The sequence below is a fragment of the Ceratotherium simum genome, chromosome 15, assembly GCF_057802395.1.
Source record: "Ceratotherium simum simum isolate JZ-2026a chromosome 15, ASM5780239v1, whole genome shotgun sequence".
Lineage (NCBI taxonomy): Eukaryota > Metazoa > Chordata > Mammalia > Perissodactyla > Rhinocerotidae > Ceratotherium > Ceratotherium simum.
Window position 1 is genome coordinate 62,911,776 of NC_141914.1, and position 20,666 is coordinate 62,932,441.

Here is a 20,666-nt window from a genome sequence, read left to right on the forward strand (position 1 = left end):
TCATCCTTTTGTCTCTAACAGTAATAATTTTTGCATAATTTCCTGGAAGAAGTAGCAAAGTGGTCATATATACCCAGCATGGGTGAGTAAAGAAGTTATCCTGTTTCAATGCAATGAATTTGCTTTCTGTGGCATGTTTCTTGAAGTAATAGGTGCATACCATGGCAACCTATTTATAACACACAACATTTTTTAAACTTCATGTTAATCTCATACTTGTGTGCTAATAATTTGCTTAGAAACCCCTTCATATAAGTAATTCCAAGGTATGTATCATTGCAAATGATGGTTTACAAATTTTTTTTAATGTTATTTGAAAAGTCATTGGGTAATCTACAGAAAACCTATCATTTTTTATGCTCTCCTCCAAGGATTATCTCTAGTATTCTAAAATATTACACAATTTTAAAAGTGAAGCAAGATTTGTAGTAGATCTTTTGAGGAGTAATAAGCTTAAAATGGCAAAACAAATTTAATTATGTAAGCAATTCTTCTTTCACAAACCTGAAAGAAAAGCAAATTGGTATTTGTGAAATTTTCTTTGTCTAATAAATAGCCTCACTTTACAATAATGCCAATGACCCCAGTTTAATTAGGTGCAATTAATTTTGTGGAAGCAAAATTTGACATCTTGCTAGAGGCATAACCAGCTGTACCCTGTCTTATGAAATTTTTTTATCACCAATGAGAATTCAATTGTTAGAGCTATTACAAAAGGGTGGGAGGCAGAGACGAAAAGCCCACAGAGCTACATTTTATATTTAAAAATGCCTCCAATGGACAGCTGAATGTTTAATTAAAAGCTTCTAGGAATGATTTTTCGTTGGTGCATCATCTCTGACAAATTATCATGACTTTATTACTGCAATTTGCCCTCCGTCTGGACAGTGGTCCCACACATGTGTCTGGACACACATAGTTTATATGAAGACTGGGCTCCTTTGAGAGTTTACAAAAGCATTTGCTGCTGCTAGAAAATGCTCTCACTGACTGTGGGTGAGCTGTGTCATCTGGTGGTTTAACATAATCCTTTTGTTCAATCTTCTAAAATTTTCTGTGCCCCTCAGATTATTCTCATTCAGATTATCACATGCGTTAAAAACCCACGGAAGATGTTTTGAAAAATCACTGCCAATTAAATGGTGACACATGCTTTCTTAACCCTTAGAATTTTTAGTTATTGAAAGAATTCTTTTAGACTTATTTGATTATACTCTTATCACGTGTCTTTTGTGCATACAACAAGAGAAGAAAAAGTGAAATACACTGGTTAAGATAGTGCTCAACTCTTCACATTCAGCATCCACCTTTCCTTTACCCACTCTCCATCGGAGCTGTCAATCTTTGCTTTTCCCCACAGTGTCTCCCTTTGTGCCATCAGGAGGTTCATCACCTTCCAAGCCACTGTCCCCTGTTCTGCAACTTTTGATGTTGGAGCTTTGTTGTTCTTATCAGAAGGCATGAACGGTGGACTACCAGAGGCCACCTCTTCCTCAGTGTCCTTACCTGGTTTGTTGGCTGATAAGGTTACAGCTCAGTAGAGCAGTGACGCCAGCAGCTGCCTGGATGGCTGAGATTGAGAGACATCTGACTTTAAAGATGGCAAAATGTGAACAACACGCTTCATAGAATCAATGCAATTCAGCAGATCTACTGCATTCTTTTTAATGACTGCTTCGAATTCAAATGACCACAAATTAAATGATGAAAAAGAATGTCTTTGAGATAAAGCTTCCTATGGAACCAAGCCTAAATGGCAGGCCCAACATTTTTTTAAACATGAAGATAAAAAGTGGTGAAAGCGGTGATTCAGTGTTCAAGAGGGGAAAAGAGTTTACAATTAAGATTTTCACCAAACCCAGTCATACCCCTCAAAAACACACACAGGCACTGACTCCAACTGCCGTGTCTTTACCCCAACCACATGAACATTGTCACAGGTCTGGAAGGGGACAAGCATTTCTTCAGCTCCAGTGGCTGAATCTCATCAGCAGGTCAGGCAGATACAAGTTTAAACTCTGTCTGGGCTGAGCAGAATAAATAGGCAGGCTGACTTTAAATACAAAGGGGGCTGGCGGGGGGGGGGGGGGGGGGGGAGGCGGCCCAGTGGCGCAATTGGTTAAGTGTGCGCGCTCCGCTGCGGTGGCCCGGGGTTCGCTGGTTCGGATCCCAGCGCACACTGACGCACTGCTTGTCAAGCCATGCTGTGGCGGCGTACCATATAAAGTACAGGAAGATGGGCATGGATGTTAGCCCAGGGCCCGTCTTCCTCAGCAAAATAAGAGGAGGATTGGCAGATGTTAGCTCAGGGCCCATCTCCTCACCAAAAAAAAAAATACAAACAGGGGGCCTGCCAGTGGTGTAGTGGTTAAGTTCACAGTGCTCCGCTTTGGTGGCCCGGGGTTCTTGGGTTTGGATCCCGGGTGCGGACCTGCGCACCGATTATCAAGCCATGCTGTGGCGGCATCCCATATAAAATAGAGGAAGATGCGCACAGATGTTAGCCCATGGCCAGTCTTCCTCAACAAAAAGAAGAGGATTTGGCCTCGGATGTTAGCTCAGGGCTGATGTTCCTCACAAAATAAAGAAGAAAAAAATACAGTTAAATGTATATCAGTTACTTTCAGAGTCTGTAATCAAACGTAGATCCAAGGAGGGATTGAGACTGGGCCAGAAAGGGATGTCAACAGTTGACAGTCCATGCACAGAAATGTTCACGTATAAGAAAACGTGTTTCTTGCTGCCCCCCAAGAGGATATCCTGCTCCCAGCACCCTGCCAAAAACGAAAGCCTGGCCTGACTCATGTGAGTCATGGTCCCTGCATAGACACCATCTGAGTCAGACCCACAGCATCCTCTTCCAGCTGTCAAACATTTAATCCTACTCACCTTTTCTCCAACACCCAAGCGCTAATCAACTCACCCATTGTCTCTCCTCTTCTTTTTTTAATTCCTGCTAAATGCCCACACATGGCAACTCAGAAGCAGTCAAGAGAGAAAAACTCAGTCAACTGAATTTCGTCCACCAAAAAATATCTAGGTATATTTCCTGCCATTTTTTCTATGCATATATCTCCACATTTTTGTTTACAAAGTTGGAATCATACTATACCTACTGTTTTATAGCCTGTCTTTTTTCACTCAACCATACATCAGGAACATTTGCCCATATTCATAACTGTTCTTCTATCATATGTATTTTTACTACTGCATAATGGCCCACCGTATACTTCACCATGATATACTTAATCAATCTCTCCTTGTTAGATGTTGGAATTGTTTCCAGTTTTTGTTTTCTTTTTATTTTGCTTTCTTTTTTCATCTCTTTTTTTCTTCCATTCATGAATTTATTCTATCCTTCGTAAAGTGCCCTGGCCTCTCAAGACAGACTCTCCTCGAGTAGAATACCAGTGTTGTGACCTTGTATAACTGAACCTCTGAGCCCTAGTTTTCTCACATGTAAAATAGGGGTGACAATACTTACTTTATGTGTATCTGAGAATTAGAGGTAATTTATATAAAGTGTCTAGCACATGGTAGATGCTCCAAAATGGTAACTCTTTTTATTTCTAGATTGCTTAGAAATCATTTGGCTTTAGTTAAGATGAAAGTAGACCACATTAGGTGCCTAGGAGAGATGGCTATTTTATTCCATCATTATTCCAGTATCAGAAGAGGCCTCATTCTGGTCTTCAGTTCACGCTAGAAAATATTGCTGGTGAAAATACATTTTTCCAACATTAAGATCCTATAATTCCAAATTTAATTACACGTAAGTGGTCATTAGTGAAGGAGCTGCACACTGACATGGAATGAGAACCAGCAGCTGTCTGAGGAATGCGAGTATTTATAGCTCTCTGGAGAATCGGGTGAGGATACAGGGGCTGATGCTTCGAAAAGAACTCTGGTGAATGCTAGTTCCCCTTTTCTGTTGTTTGGTGAGTGAGAAGATTCTGTGACCTTGAGGTGCCGGCTGCCTACCAGCCATCAGGTGAACATGTACAGATGGAAGGTACAGAACTAGCCTTAGAAAAGGGAGCAGAAAGACAGTATGTGCAGGATTAGGAGAAGGAAACCCAGAGAGGGCCACGCACATCCCAGCCTGCTTTAGGGCTGCCTTCCTCTGCTTCTGCAGAGGAAGCCAAATGCCTCAGTCCTGTAAGATGTGGGGTCAGGACAGGACATAAAGAGACATGAAGTCACCCTTTCCCCCAGTCCTCTTTGGCACAGAGTTTGAAACTACCCTTAACTTCTCTGGGCACAGAGCTGCTGGAGGGCTCGCTTTCCCATCCCTCTCCTGCATTTATGTCCCCCACCCCAATTCACCAAGACCTCCTTTCTTCTACAGTTCCCTGCTCAGTGACTCTTTTTTTTTTTTTTTTTTTTTTTAAAGATTTTATTTATTTATTTTTTCCCCCCAAAGCCCCAGTAGATAGTTGTGTGTCATGGCTGCACATCCTTCTAGCTGCTGCATGTGGGACGCGGCCTCAGCATGGCCGGAGAAGCAGTGCGCCGGTGGGAGCCCGGGATCCGAACTCGGGTCGCCAGCAGTGGAGCGCACTCACTTAACCACCAAGCCACGGGGCCGGCCCTCAGTGACTCTTCTTTGTTAGCACCTTACTTACTAATTAACGTTCAGGTAGTAAGAGCATTTCTTTTCTTGTATATAAGATAGGGAGCGTCTACTAAGTGTTTTTTGAGTTCTCTTCCAATGCTCTATATATTCCACATTTCTGTTTGTACATTGTGATATAACGATCCAAGCATGTGGTACCTATTAGAAGACCTGGATTCTGTTCCTGGTTCAGTTACTGATACCGAACCAAGTGGGCTCGCCTCCTGGTGAGTTAAATAAGACTACTCTACACCAGTGGAAGTTGTCTCACAAAGTAAAGTGTATGTGCAGCAAATAGGAGGCCATGAGGAGTCATTTCCAAAGTCATGGTGTCCGCCCAACAAACGGAAGCAGGAACTTTTATTTCAGTTGGGGAATGAATGTTCAAAAGGGAGAGGCGGGTATTCGCTTGCACAGGCTCAGTTGGAGAACATGCTTCCCCATAATGAGGTCTAAGCTCCTCCTGGAGAGGTCTTTGCATTAAAAATAAGGCAAAGGTTCTGGGCACAGCTCTTGTGGTGAGGCTCGGTCAGTTTCAGGATGGCTGGAGGTTACATCTCCTTAACGTACAAAAGGAAAAGAAACAACTTGGAAAAACAGTTAATTGCTTCCAAACCCACCCTGGAGTTTCTCGAGCCACCTAGTCGGTGACATTACCACTCTGCATCCATTTAACATAGCGTCATGAACTATAAATGCCTTCAGGGGCCAGCAAGAAACAGAACTGAGTCAAGTAGCCCAGCTGAAAGGCATAGGTGGGACTAGCAGCAAACTAGAAAGGGTGTGCCCACAGGGGACAGAGCTCCTCAGCACTAGCCCACTGGGACCAAGAGGTGTGCAGAGATGCTATTGCCTGAGCACTAAATGAATGGATGAATGAGCAGTTCAACTTCCCTTTTGTCTCTAATAGAGTTATAAAAATCATTTATCATACTTTGTGTGTGATGATAAATGTTGGACCAGCAATATTCGCACCCTGTTATATGAATACCACTGTTTTTTAAAAAGTCAAATTACCTTCCCATGCATTACACACACCCCTTAGCAAAAGAAAGTTAGCACAGTTCCCTAAAGGAAAATAAATAGTGTATTTTCACAGTGACAAATATTAGGACTCAGAAACTTTGCCTTTCCTTTTTTTTTAAATACATGTATTTCGGTAACTCTCGGGGTAATGTCAGTGTGGACCCAGCGCCGGGGCAGGGTCTGGGGGATGGGAAGGGCATCTTACAGTTTATCTGGAGGAGTAGCACCTCGTTCTAACCCTCCTTCGCACACTCTCTAGAGACACTGCACACACGTGGTTCAACTAGAACTCAACCTAACCTCAACTGTTTCTGACATTCTTTCTTCACAACAAATCCTTAGAAAAATGAATGTGTTTACAGCTACCCTTGGGTAATTACAACCCACATTTTATATTCCATCCCCTTCGAAATTCTTATGAAACAGAAAAAGATATGGTATAAGAATATGGGTGATTACTCATTATATATAAAGCCTTTGAATAATGCATCAAAGATCCATTAAAATAAGTGGAAATAATATATTTTAACAGCCCAGCCACAGACTAGTTGGGGATATTTAGTCACGAGTGGCACAGCTGGGCCAGTGGCTCTCACAGCCACACTGGTTGTGGACAGGTCCCGAGCAACGCATGTTTGAAATCCATAGGCATATGCAAGTTCCTTCTCACTCTGTTTCTTAAGGAAACCATACAATTGCCTTGAAATTGTAAGCAACTACAGGAGGTATATGCCCTTTAAAATTATATTGCCATCACAGGCAGGACCTAATAAATACAAACCTGAGGTTAAGTGTAGTATGGGGGAAGGACCACTGGATTCCAGAACCAGAAGTCCAGCCTGTGGTCTCTTGCTTTGTTACCTTGTAGCAGTTATGTGTTGCCACAGTGAAGATGTGCAATAAAAAACCACCCACATCAGTGGCATACAACTGTTGAGGAGCCTGAGGTCAGCTGAGCACGTCTGCTCATCAGAGCTGGGCTCACGTGGGCTTACTCGTGTCTGCAGTCGGCTTCAGGTTGGTGAGGCACCTCTGCTGCTCTTGGCTGAGCTCTGTCCTGTGTCTGCGGCTTCATTGGGAACAACTGCCGATTGAGCTCTGCTAGGAAGTCACTCGTCTGCCAGCAGGCTAGCCTGGACTTATTCTGAGGGCAGTGGCAGGGTTCCCTCCGGGGAGACTCCGAACTGGAACACGTCACTTCCTCTGCATTCTATTGGCCAAGACAGGAGGCCAGCCCAGGGGTGGCCGTGATGGAAGAATCTACAAGGTCATATTACAGAGGGGGCAGATATAGGGAGGGGAAGAGCTGGGACCATTTTTACAATCAGGCTGTCACAGGGCTGGTGCAGGTTATTGGACTCCTCGGAGTTACCATCACCTTGCCCATAATCCACAGGTGGTGGTGCAGCCCAAGGAGAGAATGTAAGTGAACATAGTTTTAACTACAATTCAGTGCAGTAGTTCAAGTGAAGTTAACTAAGGGGTGGTGCAGGGGGTAAAACCAAAGAATCTTAAACCTGTATATGTAGATGCTGGTGGTCCGAGCTGGTGCTGGGAGGTTCCCATTTAGAAAATCAGAAAACACCAAATAGTTCTCGGGTTCAGCGCTGTGCTCAGACCAGCCCAGTCCCAGGGAGCGCAACTCCAGGCCGAGGACAAAGGCCCAATTCACAATGGCTACTGCCCCACTGGAAGTCCCAGCGAACTTCAGAACCACGGCGTTGTTTATCTCAGGGAATAAACTGGTCTTGTCCTGGTATTTTGAAAAGAGGATTATCTTTATACCGAATCATATTACCACCGGGCTAGGTTTTCGAGATACGGTCTTAGTGGTTAAGGACTTCGCACCCCGGCCACCCTCTCAGCCCCGTGCCTGCGGTAGTGGCCCGGGGCCGGCGGCTGGCGGTCCGCACGAGCGTTTTCCCGGGCGCAGCCTTCCCCGCCGTCCGCGGTCGCCCGAAAGCACCTCCGCCCCTCCGGACGCCCGGGAGGCACACGGGGCCGTCCCGTCCTCGCTCCCGAGCGCGCTCCCTCCAGGCCGCCGTGTGTGCAGGCCCCGGGCCCCTGAGGCAGCCGGGGGCCGCGGGCTGAGGGCAGGAGGCTTCCGGGAGAAGCAGGGCGACCCTGCAGAACCGGGACCGACGGGCAGGCGGCGGCCCGCCGCCTCCGTGCTCGGCCACGTGCGCTCGAGACGCCGGGGACCTGGCGCCCGATACCTTCAAGTCTGTCGCTCATTAACGAGACGAGGGTCGTGCTTTGTTTTCCCCTCAGACTGCTGGAGCGACCCGGCAGGCGGGTGCCGAGACCCTTGGGAGCGCGCCCGCTGCCCGCCGCGGGAGGCCGGAGGGCGCCCCGACCCCGGGCGGGGGCCCCGGCACCAGGTGGCCCACCCCGCCCCCGCCGGGCGCTGCCTGCGAGCTGCGGTTGAGTCTCCCCAAGGCCGCCTGCTTCTTAAACCCCGCTTATAGGCTAAAGGCAACAAATCCTGCTTGAAGCCGGAGTCCGTTTTAAGACGTCTTGAGTGAAATCCCCTCTGAGCCGTTGGCGGTTGGGCACATCGTTCCCTTCCCGGCAGTGGCCTTCCTGTGATCGCTCGCTCAGCTTCCCACGGGGAGAGTGGGGTGCTAAGGCGATTTTCTGAATTTCTACCTGAGCTGTTTTTTCATTTCACTCCGACTACTAAATCCTTCTTTTCTTTTTTTTCCTTTTTCTTTGCCTTTCCTGAGTTAGAAACGCTGTATGGGATGGTTGAGCCTTAGCGCAAAGATCAGTTAGGGGCAGAAAACAAAATTGACCATCAGACTTTCTTCAGAATGAAAATATATTATCTTTGGACGTTTTAAACCTTATTTTGTAATGGTATCATGGGTTAGTTTATATTTTTATAATGTGTGTATCTAGTGACCACTTTTCAAGGCTTTAGCTATTCAATGTGTAGAAAATGCTACACAATCCTACATTTGAATTAGGTTTAATTTAAAATAGTTTTTACTTTAAAATATGTTTTTAATTTGCAGTTTAATTTCCCACTATCTTCCAATCTATAGAGCTTGAATTTTATTATTAAAAATGGGTTGATTTGGGTTTTTTTCTTTTTACCAACTACAGGTAATAAATTTTAAAACTTAATATGGGGTCAGAGGGTAACCTGAACATGTTAGATTTCTGCAGGAAAAAAGTCCAATGGAAGAAAGTTAAAAGGAGACTGATTCTGGCTCACAGACGTCCAGGCTCCTGACAGTTAAAGACAGCTGGAGGATGCGCTCAGAGAGCTGCCTGTGCATCAGGGCTCTGCTGGGACCAGAGGAGGCACTGATGTCGGGGCTTTAGACGTCCCTTTATGAAGTCACCTCACCTTTGAAATTCTGCATTCCTTTGTCTGGGCCCTCTGAAAGTAGAGGGAGGAGGATAATGAACACATGCAAAGCACCTGCCCTGTGCCCAGCTCTGAGCTAACTCTTTTCTTTCCTACAAAACACTGAATTATTCAGCCCATTTTACAGTTGAGGAAATGAGGGTCACAGAGTTTAGGTAATGTGCCTTGGGAAAGAAGTGAGGATTCAGAACCTAAGTCCGACTGACTCCAAGCACCTGAGCTGATCTGGCAGAACCTGCTGCCTTCTGTGTCCAGCTCTGGGCCTGGCTCCCCCGCCTGCGTGTGAGGGCAGTGTGGGGGCAGAACTGGGCCTCTGAGTGGGGGACGGCTGCGTCGTCTCCTGACCGGGAAATAAGCTGGGGCTTTCCGTAATTTTGGAAGTTAACAGTAGGTGGCAGTACATACACGTAACAGTGCCAGTGCCTGCCTTATGTTAGTAGATTATTTTTCTGGGCTCTGTATCATTTTCAAAGAAGCGCTTTATATGAGTCATCTGAGCAGTTTGTACAAAGCTTCTCTACCCACTGGAACAAACAAAAATCAAGTACAACCGTCAGCTATCAGCTGAGTTGCTCTCTGCATTTCTCCCTGTGCCGGCGGTAATGCCTGAGCCGTTCTGCCCCCGCTGTCCTCAACCTGGCTTAGCCCGGCCTCCTGTGATTGCTTGCTGCTTCTTGGCTTCCTTTGCCCTTTCTTTCTCTGAGCTCACACACAGACTGGGGCTGCTAGGGATGCCAAGAAAAGTACTTCTTTAAAAGCTCTGTCACCAAGTAGTGCTGAAATGTGTTCACCCTCAAAAGAAGTTTAGGACAAAGAGTGGGATCCGCTGTGTTGCCTCGTGTAGAGCAGATACACAGCCGGGTGGCCATTTGTGACCACGTTTCCAGCAGCATCACCCGTGGAGCTCCAAGATGCACCACAAACACAGTGAGCCCCCAAGAAGTCTCCACCTGTGCGCAAGGCCACTGTAGGACCTCACTCTGTCCTAAGGTTTTGCCTTTCTGACTGGGTTTGGGGGTTTCCTTAAGTTTCTTTAGGGTGAGCCTGTGGTATATTTTTTTCTTAATGACATAAATGAGCTCCTTTGGTTGGCTTTTGGCAACTGCCTTAAATAAAGTATTCGTGCAGACAACCGTATTCTATCTGTTTCTTCAGAGAGCTGTGGCCTTGGGAGGCTGGGTCTAGTGAGCGTCTTTGGATTTTCCCCATGGGACAGAACACTAGATGACACCAGACAGCTTTATTTGGCCGAAGCCCCATTCATCTTCATCGACAGGAATGTAAACTCAACGACTCAGCACATTTTTATTGTGCACTAACTTTGGTATTGTACTGGGTGCTATAATATGTGGCCTTAAATTATTTTTCACTAAACTTGAAATTGGTATGGAAAAAACTAGTACAATATTAGTAAAAGTAATCATTTTATCATCTATCAAGTTTTCAACTTATTGAGTTCTCATTATTATCCTGTAGTAAAAGTTATCATTTATGAGTTTGGAGTAATATTAGTCACTCATTTCTCTGGTTGAAGAACACATAAAACAACTTTCTGTTAGCCAAACCGGTTGGTTGTATTGGGTGTGGCCAGATAGTGCACAGCTGAGTGAGCTGGTGTCCTGTCTGCTTCTCCCAGCCTGCAGAGTGGGATGAACCTGCAGATCTGCTTTGTCAATGACAGCGGCAGTGACAAGGACAGTGATGCTGATGACAGTAAGACCGAGACCAGCTTGGACACCCCCTTGTCTCCCATGGTGAGTCTAGAAGCTGCCACTGACGCTTAGCATGTGTATTTTCCTGGTCGTTTAGCTTCTTTTCTGTTGTTAGTCAGGAACAGACGTTGCAGAAATTAAAAAAGAAATGTCTCTTGACATTCCTTGACATGGCATGCTCCTAAAATTTGACAGTGATTGAAAAATCAAAACTGTGATACAATTAGGAGACATAAGCTCTGTGAAAGTTAGCAACTACTTTCATATTAAACAGTAAGAAAAATCACATATGCCCTAAAAAATTGTAAAGGCAAATATGCTATACACCAATCCTTCCCCATTGGGCTTAGAGATATACACACAGATTAGCAGTAGGACACATTTTAAAAGGCAGGGGATGGGGGTAGGACAGAGGTTGGAAGACTAGCACATAGAGATGTTGCTCAGAGGAACCAGCAAGATCATGTGTGTAAAGCATTCCTTACTCGTTCCTTGCACATGTGTTACAAAGGATGGCTTAATGGTCATGGGTGCTTGTTGCTGGAATTCTTTCCTCTTTGTGAGGTCTGTCGAGCACCTTTCTTACCAAAGACCAACCAAGGGGAAGCCGTGCTGGTAGGGAGTGCAGTGCGATGTGAGGGCACCATTGGATGCCTGAGACCCTGTCCACTTCAGGGAGCCAGTACTGCCTTAGCTCGGGGTTAAATATTTTGCTGTGTCTGATCACTTCAGGAAAGTTTTGAGACCAAGAATCAAAAAAAAGTTTCAAGTTTGTCATAAATATATTCTCCCTGTTATTAATTATACTACTCTTTATGTTAAAATCAGAGTCTATTATTGACACTGAAGAAATAAACTACCTTTTTTAATATTACTTGAGATTTGTACAGATGAAATCAAGCCGCGAGTCGCATTGATGGGGACTCATGGCCACCGGGAGAGAGGGCTCGGGGAATGCTGTAGCCCATCTCCAAAGAGGGTGCCTGGCATGGAATGCTCAGGGCTGCTCTTTTTCCTTTCGCAGAGCAAACAGAGTTCTTCCTATTCCGATAGAGACACTACTGAAGAGGAATCTGAATCCTTGGATGACATGGATTTCCTCACAAGGCAAAAGAAATTGCAAGCCGAAGCCAAAATGGCCCTCGCCATGGCCAAACCAATGGCCAGAATGCAAGTGGAAGTGGAGAAACAGAACAGGAAAAAGTCTCCCGTCGCTGATCTCGTAAGCAGCAGACGCTGAAATGCACGCGAGTTTGGTGGCTGCAAATGGTTGACGCTGTCCAGTCCTTTCCCAGAATTATGCAAACTTGGGTTTCTAGAAGGCAGTTTGTAAAAAGTACTGTCATTGAGAAATATTTAAGTTTGTTTCTTTTTCCTTCCTACCATATCGCTGAAAGATACATAAGCAACAGGTTTCACAAAAGTCAGCTTTGCTCCTGATTCATATCTACTATGTTTCTTAGGGGCAATATTAGCCGTCATGGGAATATTTTAATTCCTTTAAAGCAGTCACATTTTAAGAACCTATTGGTTGTGACAAACCCACTATTGCTTTGCTCTCTTTCCCACCTTTTCAAAGAAGAAAATATAGCATGGTGAATAAGAGCCCTGGGCCTTGGAGTTTAGGTCTAGCTGTGCCGTTGACCTGCTGCAGGGCTCTGGGCAAGTTACTTAAGTCCCACTCTTCTCATCTGTAGAATGGGAATGATAATAACACCTGTGTCAGAGCACAGCTATGAGAAGCCAGTGAACAAAGGCTTCAGAGCACAGAGCCCTGTGCTTGTAGTACGGTATGAATCAATAAATAGCTGATATTAGTAATTTAATCCATGTCATTGATATTACCTGAGCTCCCTGGGAATTCGTTTGTGGATATTATATTGACTCACGGTTGTCACAGCCTGCGTTAAAGACCTATCCTGAAAGCTTCTGATTTGAGTACTGTAGCATTTTGATGCCAGGAGCGTTTTAGACAATGTGGTGTGTGTACATAGGGCCTCGCGTGGGGAACATCAGACTGGGAAAGCTTTTAAGCACAGAACCTGAGCTGAAGTGGGCGAGTGAGGGTGGGTCTGCTAGGAGAGCATGGGCTCTTCTGTTCAGTGTCCTCGCTGCTCCACTCACACCTCCATTTCCTCTCTTGTGTATCTTCAGCTGCCACACATGCCTCACATAAGCGAATGCTTGATGAAAAGAAATTTGAAGCCCACTGACCTGCGAGACATGACTATTGGGCAGCTACAAGTGATAGTCAATGATCTCCATTCCCAGATAGAAAGTAAGTGCAAGATATGCTTCAGGATGGGATACTCCATGTAAACCAGGACGGGATAGCGCTGCTTCCTGGATTCAGTTCCTTTGTACATCTCACTGGGTTCCTTCTGTGTGCTTGCAAGGAAAGGAAGGGAATCACAAGGCTCTTTTCTCGCTTTTGTTTTTTTACTGTAAAATGTTCAGTAAGAATTTTTCAAGGTTCGCAGAGACTATAGGAGTTTTTTATTCCTCTTACATCCCCAGCTCCTAGCACAGTGCCTGGCATGTATTTGGCTCACAACGTCTGTTTCTATAACACAATTTAGTAGTTACAAGTGATTTATTATATGATTATACCCTCAACTTGATTTGTATGTACGTTCATTTTAGGTCATCAAATCAAATTCGACTTATTTTGTGGAACTCCAGGTGGTGAAAGTATATATGACCACTGTGTGAAAATTACAGGGTGACAGAGTATGGGCCTTTTTTCCCCAGAATAAAGAAGAACCTCCAACAGAAGTGTGTGGGGCGGAGGGGGTGAGTGAGTGGCGCTCATTCGAGGTGATTGGTTGTCAAGAAGGGCAGGTGCTTGGCCTGAGGAGAGAGAGCATGTGCCCGCTTGGGCAGTGTGGTCAGTCCAGATGAACCCACGAGCCTTCCAGCCTCTGGAACACATGACTGTATATAATCCTGCGGACCGAGAGATGAAAAGCCACCTCAGAGACATGCCAACCAAATGCACTCAGTCAAACCAACTGTGAAAAAGCATTTAGGAGCCAAGCAGGGAACTTTGAGTACTGACTGAATGTTTTATTCAAGATTTATTTATTTATTCAGGTACGATAAAGGTATCGCGGTTATGTTAATTTAAAAAAAGAAAGAGCCCTGTCTATAGACCTACCTACTGAAGCATTTACAGATGAAATAATACAATATCTGGAATTTGCTTTAAAATACTCCAGTAGGGGAAGGGAGACAGGCAGGATTGGCCGTGAGTTGCTAATTGTTGAGGCTGGTTGGATGCTTGGGGCACGGGGATTCATTAAGCGATTCTCTTTGCTTTTGTATCACTTTGAAAATTTCCATAATAAAAAGTTTAAAACTTGATATAGGAACAAAATTCCTATGCACTATACGGGCACTCTGCTGAGTGCTAGTACAGAAAACTACCCAAAGAACACATGGGGAAACAGAATTGGATGTATTCTGTGTCAAGTTCATACATTCAGTATTGTTTTAAAATCAAGAGAAAGGGTTTAACGTTTTAATTAGGAAACCAGAGATTCACAGGATTTTTTTTTTAATTCTACTACATTTTAATTTCAGTTGAGAATGAATTAGTAGGAGTGTTATTTTTTCAAGAACTTCAAAGGCTTTCTGATATTTTACCACTGAAACATCTTAGACTTTTAAATAATAAAATTGCCATCTAGTCCTTTTCTGAAGTAGATGAAGTTTTAGACCTCTTTGTATGATTTTTTTTCTCCTTTTTTTAATTGGAAACTAGTCTGATCTAAAGGCAGATAAACACATCATTTGAAGTCGGGATCTCTAAAAGCATTTCCAAGGAGGACCTCTCTGAATACCTCCTTCCGTCCTTTGTTTCCCGGCCTGGAGCTCTTGCTAAATGAGTGCTCTCCCCCCGGTGTTCATGTGTTCGGCCCTGGAAGCTTTAATTCTCAGCTGATCTGAGGGGAAAAAAGCAAGAGAGCCCCCTGCTTGTCCATGTGTTTTGGGGGCAGAAGCCAAACCAACCCGGTGCACTGGTGTCAGGAGGATTGGAAGGGTTTCCATCTGTCGTATTCCTGTCTGAATCCTGAGGAGTATTTCCTCGGCACCCGTTTTCCAGAGGTTTCAGAGGTTTCTTCAGGTCTTACACATCTGGCCTCCCAGTGTCTTCGGATATGACTTGTTCCTAGAACAGCCTGCACACATGGGGTGCCCTGGGCCACAGGAAGCCTGTGACGTCTTCTTCTCCAGCGGGGCGTCTGATTTAGTGCTATCAGGTGCGAGGGCCCCCAACTCTCAGTGTGGCAGGAGCATCCTCTAGATGAACAGTGGAAAACTTAATATGCCCCAGACTTTTTTGTTCACATTTCCTCAAAACAAAATCCCGCTTTTTCTAACAAGCTATTTTCCCAGCAGCTAACAATTTCTTTTCCCACTGTACCGTGAATATAGTTGGAAATACCTTGTACTTTACTTTTTTCTTCCAAGACTTCTGTAATTTTGCAAACTATTCATATTCTGAAATTGATGTCTTCTCCTGGGCTTATGAGAAGCTAACATAAGCTGTTTATATATGTGTATGTATCTGTGGTACATGTATAATGGTCTATAAATAGTTACACTTCCTGACTTAAGTGCAATTTTATCTATTTTTAAATGCTCTTTTTTCTTTGTCCCAGGCTTGAATGAAGAGTTGGTCCAGCTGCTTCTCATTAGAGATGAGCTGCACACAGAGCAAGATGCCATGCTGGTGGACATCGAAGACTTGACCAGGTCAGTGATGCCTCACCCTTTGCAAAGAAAGAGAGGAGCCCGGGATGTCTGAAGTTTAAGAACTGAGGCAAGAGCAAGCCCTAGAGAACTTCTTCCCTTACTTCCATGAGTAACTCACCTAATCTCTGCTGATGTCAGCTGTTTAGATGGAGGGGAAGTGGCCAAACCTGCTCCTTTCCAAATGCCTTCTTTTTCACAACTATCCTCCCCTTGTGATGGATTGTCAGTGCGTTAGAACTTCTTACACCCCCACCTAAGCAGGTCAGCAGTTATGGCCTAGGACTTTATCCTGAAGGACTGTCCCCCAAGGAGTTGGCCCTGAGCCATTCCATGCTGGAGTGTTTCCAGCACATGAGCAGTCACGTGGTGGGTGCCACAAAGTGGCACTTGCTGTTATGTGACCCGACTCTTGATCGCATCTGCCATGCCCAGAAGGCAGAGACGCTGGCATCTTTCCACAGCACCAGTGCCACCAGATTATTCTCACCATGGGGACACTCCAGGACTTGAGTTTCTAGCTGGGCCCGGCTCCAAGCACCTCTCTGTAAAGAGGTAAAGAATGCTTTCTTCCCTGGGGGATGAGGAAACTGGGCTAATGCTGGTTGAGAACTTGCATTTCTTAGTAGTTTTCCTTGTAGAAAAGCCTATCACCCTAATATATAAAGCACATGACAAACTGTGAGCATTCCTGTGATCTCTTAATTACTGGGGCACCTTTCCTGAGACAGTTCATATGAAGTCTTTAAACCAGGAGGCAGCAATTACTATTCATCCCAGAAATGGTACTCAGAGAGTAGAAGGCTCCCCAAGGAAAGAAGGAACACTGCTTGTCACAATAACATGAGGAATTAACCAATGATCCAGAACGTCCGAGAGAAGCTGGAGAACATAGGTAGTGACAGTGCTCTCAGCACCCGCTGGAGAACTGCTCTCAATGTGTGGTGCTGCATAAAAGAGTTTTCTCAATGCCATGTTATAAAAATAGTTTGGGTAGCAAAATAAATGCTGCAGAACTCGGTTTAGGTTTTTTGTTTAAGACCTGTGGGCAGCACTCTGTTCTGTATGCTTTAGATATTATATTGCCTCGCCTCTAACACAAAACAAAAACAAGAAAACAAAAAACCAGAAGGCCTTCTAATACCTTCGTAGCATATTTGCCTGCATCTGAAATATCACAATGACACTGAAATAATATCATTGCCATCTACAGACGGATTCAGGCACTACACCAACACCTGTAATACACGTCCTTTCTTGTAACAGTCTAAGAACTTTGCATGTAAGTATTAAGATTATGGGAAATCAGTAGTGAAATATACAACTAGGACCTGCATCTTTTGAAAACTGTATAGTCCTGTGTCACTTAACGACAAGGACGCATTCTGAGAAACACGTCATCAGGCGAGTTCGTGAGTGTGCTTACACAAACCTAGATGGCACAGCCTCCTGCGCAGCCAGGCTGTGTGGTGCTAACCTGTGGGAGCACCGTCGTGTACGCGGTCCGTCCTTGACCAGAATGTCGTTATGATGCCCAGGACTGTAAACTCATTTGTAAACCCTTGGCTGGCCTGTGATTGCAGAGACTTTCCTCTGCCCTTCAGGCAGCATTGGCATTCCTCGGGGCAAGGAGGACATTGAGAGGCTCCTCTCTAACTTTGAAGTGTTAAGCTGTTACTTAGGTTTGCAGTGTATTGTTTTATACCTTTCAGATGTGATCATGGGCAACAGGGTAGGCAGAACCATGGGGTTAAAAGGAGAGGAGTCACTAATTTAAAGGTGTTGGGGGAACCCTTTAAATTGTAGGTGGTGGGGGGAAGTTTCTATGTGCATTCCTGGCTGCAGAAATGTAACTTTGCCCATGGTAGGATCCGAGGATACTTAAGCATCCCTAAAGGTAGCAGTCCCAGAGTTTGCAGCCAGATCCCAGAAGGCTGAGAGCATGGCTCTGGCCTGCTGGAAGTCCCGTTCACCCATTCCCTTTATCTGTCCACCTTCTACCGTTCCAGGAGTGGGTTCAGATCAGTAGTTCTCAGTTTTGGCTGCACATTGGAACCACCTGGGGTTCCAACTATAGATGCCTGAGTCACCCCCAGAGATTCTGATTTCATTATTCTGTGGAGTGGCCTGGGCATACAGCTCTGCAGATGATTCCAATGCACAGCCAAATTTGAGGACCGATGGTCTAGACAAGGCCTCTTTGGAGACGTGCTCCCTGATGCCCAAGACTCGGGGAGGATCTCTTCTCTGTGTTCCTGGCAGCACGGCATCCTCGCATGTGGAGCCTAGTCCTACTGTGCCGTATGTGTCTACTGTTTCTCCCCACCTGACTGTACACCCCTAAACACAGAGGTGACACCATTCCCAGTCACTGCTATGTCCCCAGAGCGTACGACAGGGCCTGCCAGATATGTGGTAGGTCCTCACTAGTGATTGTCCATGAAAAGGAGTCCTGTGGGGCTTGAGTGAAACAAATCGTAATAAGGATTGTCGTATAAATACTTGATAAGAACTTTTTAGTATTATGGACTGAAACCCTTTCCCTCCTTTGTTTAAAATTGTAATGAAATTCGTCCTTTTATGTGTGTCTCAAAATAACACCCAACCTTCAGTATTTTCTGAAGCTAGTTCCTGTCTGTTCTTTTTTTCCCTCAGAAAAACCCCTTACTGTAGGTGTGCATGCACGTGCACACACACACACATACACACAGATACGTATTTAAACCCTGCTCTAAGAACTATAATTTAGCTACGGTGGAATCTTAGCTCACTGTGCGTCAAAATACTTCTTGAGCTGAATTTGTTAAATGAGGCCTGTGAGCTCCTTTATGAAAATGACCAAGGTTCGTTTATACACATAAAAAGGGCCATAAGATGGTCTGCATAATTTTTTTAAGCATAGAGGGCTGATGATATCTTTTCCCTGAGTTCCTTTATTGTTAAATGAATATCACCAATTATTTGTGGGCTGCTGAATGTGGCGAGGACACTGCTGTCACTTCCCTATTTCTAAAAGCGTTTGTGGTTTGTCTCCCCCATGCCGTGGATGTGAGACACTCTACACAGAGCTGGTGAGTTCCTCTTGACGTCACTGACTACCCTAGTCTGGGCAGCACACAAAAACTGCCCCTGAGCCTTTGATTACAGCTGGACACCCCCCCCCCCGCCCTTAGATGCTTTTCTCTTGCCAAATTTATACTTTCCTAAACTCCTTCAAAACATCAGTCTTCTGCGGCCCTCAGACCTCACAGCCTTCAGGAGATGTTTCCTCAGTGCTGCTCAAGGGAGGTGGGCAGCTTGCCACTCCCCCCGCTCCATCTGGACCAGCCAGCAGCTGGGGTGGCTGAACTGTGGGCTCACGGGCCATAATAGGGCTTGATGAAGAAGGAGACTCACCCTGCTCTCACTGCCATGACCATGCCCTTAGGACTAATGGAGGGGGGAAAAAGGAATGCAAACACGGGGAGCCGGCCCGGTGGCGTAGTGGTTAAGTTTGCACACTCTGCTTTGGCGGCTCAGGGTTCGCGGGTTCGGATCCCGGGCACAGACCTGCACACCACTCATCAAGCCACCACAGCACGGCTTGATGATATACAAAACAGAGGAAGACTGGCACAGATGTTAGCTCAGGGCGAATCTTCCTCACCAAAAAAAAAAAAGTACGCAAACATGGAAAATCTTTACATCCACTAAGGCCTAGCATTTGTTAGGGAGACTGGATTGGATTACTGGCTTCAGATTTCTTGCAGGAGCCTTGTTAATACTTAGATTTGTGTCTGTGTGCCTGTGTTTGGATAAAGTCGTCACGCAGTTACTTTCTATCATAACACCTTGTTTTGACTTGTTGCTTAACACTTATTTTCTCTCTGCTATCCCCTTGGTTGCTCTTTGTTCCTTTCTTGCCTCTCTCCACTGAAATATATGCTCCATGAGAACAAAGACCTTACTGCTCACCACAAAGTGCCCAGGACCAGGAGCAGTGCCTGGCACACAGAATGCACATAGTAAACATTTGTTGAGTAAATTATCCAGCCACTTCACTCTTTTCATTTTTAAACACAGCACTGTTCTTCTCAAAGGTAGTGACATCTACCAGCCGCAGGTTAACCCAGTGGCTTATTAAATACAAGGAATCATAGATAGAATATAAAATAGAAGAGGGCACATCCCTTTGAATTAAGTACTGTGTCTTCATTTCACTGTGAGTAACTCAGACCCTCAGTTTGGAGGAGGTTTTAGCTGTTGATTGGAAAGCAGTTTGGATCTTTCTTCTTAGCACTGAATAACTGTATTATTAATTTTACAGACATGCCGAAAGTCAGCAGAAGCACATGGCAGAGAAAATGCCTGCAAAGTGAACAGAAGCCATCCACCCAGAGGACAAGCTAGAATTTATTTTGCTTCTGTGGTTGTAAAAATGCTGTGGAAGGTGGCGCAGAAACAAACAAATATCAGTGTTAGTCATTGATCATGTCTCAAGCTTAATGTCCAGTGATCGGCCTTTGCTTCTTAATTTATTTTAATTTTTTTACTGTGCCCCTAAATATCAGGCATTTCAATAAAATATTGTTACAAAAAATGTACAGTACTTACACCATCACAAATCGTGGTTAATCAAAGAAGGTAGTTTTAACTTTATTTGTATTTGTTTAGAGATTTTAAGTTGGAACAGTATTTGACCGTTGATTCCTTTCATTCTTCACTGTGGTTTTAAAGAAGAACTGTAACTGACGGTGCTATCCAAGTCACACATACATGCCTGCCTTGTAGTGAAGTTGTAGCTCTCCGTAATATGTATATTTTAATCAGTTTTCAACATTTTGTGAATGTTGACTACCTGAAGTTCATTTTTAGATGTGCTATTAACATTCTGTTAGATTCAGAAAGTTCCTTGAAAGTTTTATGTATAAATATGTAAAATAAAAATTAAAACTTTGTTTCATATGATATGTCTTTTTGCTCACTAGCAAGCCCTACACCAGCTATGTTTCTCCCCTCTTCACTCTTCCACAACTGAATTCCCCACCAGGAAGCTTCTGTCAGTGAAAACAGAAAATGCCCAGAGGATAAGCAAGGCAGCAAATGCCAGGAAGGTAGTGAAGGGTGTGTGAGTGTGAATGAGGTTGTGTGAGTGAGGGTGTGAACAAGAGTATGTGAGGATGCGTGTGTGAGGGTGTGTGAA

The 20,666-nt window shown here is 44.7% G+C and overlaps 1 protein-coding gene across 11 annotated transcripts in view; it reads left to right on the forward strand.

The window, feature by feature from the left end:
* The window catches only part of SCHIP1 (schwannomin interacting protein 1), a 581,206-nt gene extending 560,780 nt beyond the window's left edge, over positions 1 to 20,426 (forward strand). For 9 of the 11 annotated variants that reach the window (XM_087440124.1, XM_087440122.1, XM_087440121.1 and 6 more), the window contains 5 exons: positions 10,654 to 10,771; positions 11,754 to 11,951; positions 12,884 to 13,007; positions 15,394 to 15,487; positions 19,791 to 20,426. In XM_087440124.1, the coding sequence (XP_087296250.1) occupies positions 10,654 to 10,771; positions 11,754 to 11,951; positions 12,884 to 13,007; positions 15,394 to 15,487; positions 19,791 to 19,842 (586 nt within the window). In that variant the 3' untranslated portion in view covers positions 19,843 to 20,426. Of the gene's footprint in view, positions 1 to 10,653; positions 10,772 to 11,753; positions 11,952 to 12,883; positions 13,008 to 15,393; positions 15,488 to 15,948; positions 16,040 to 16,697; positions 16,767 to 19,790 lie in introns of all 11 variants that reach the window. The other 2 variants (XR_015554530.1, XM_087440119.1) reach the window with 2 other exon arrangements.
* The last annotated feature ends 240 nt before the right edge of the window (positions 20,427 to 20,666 follow it).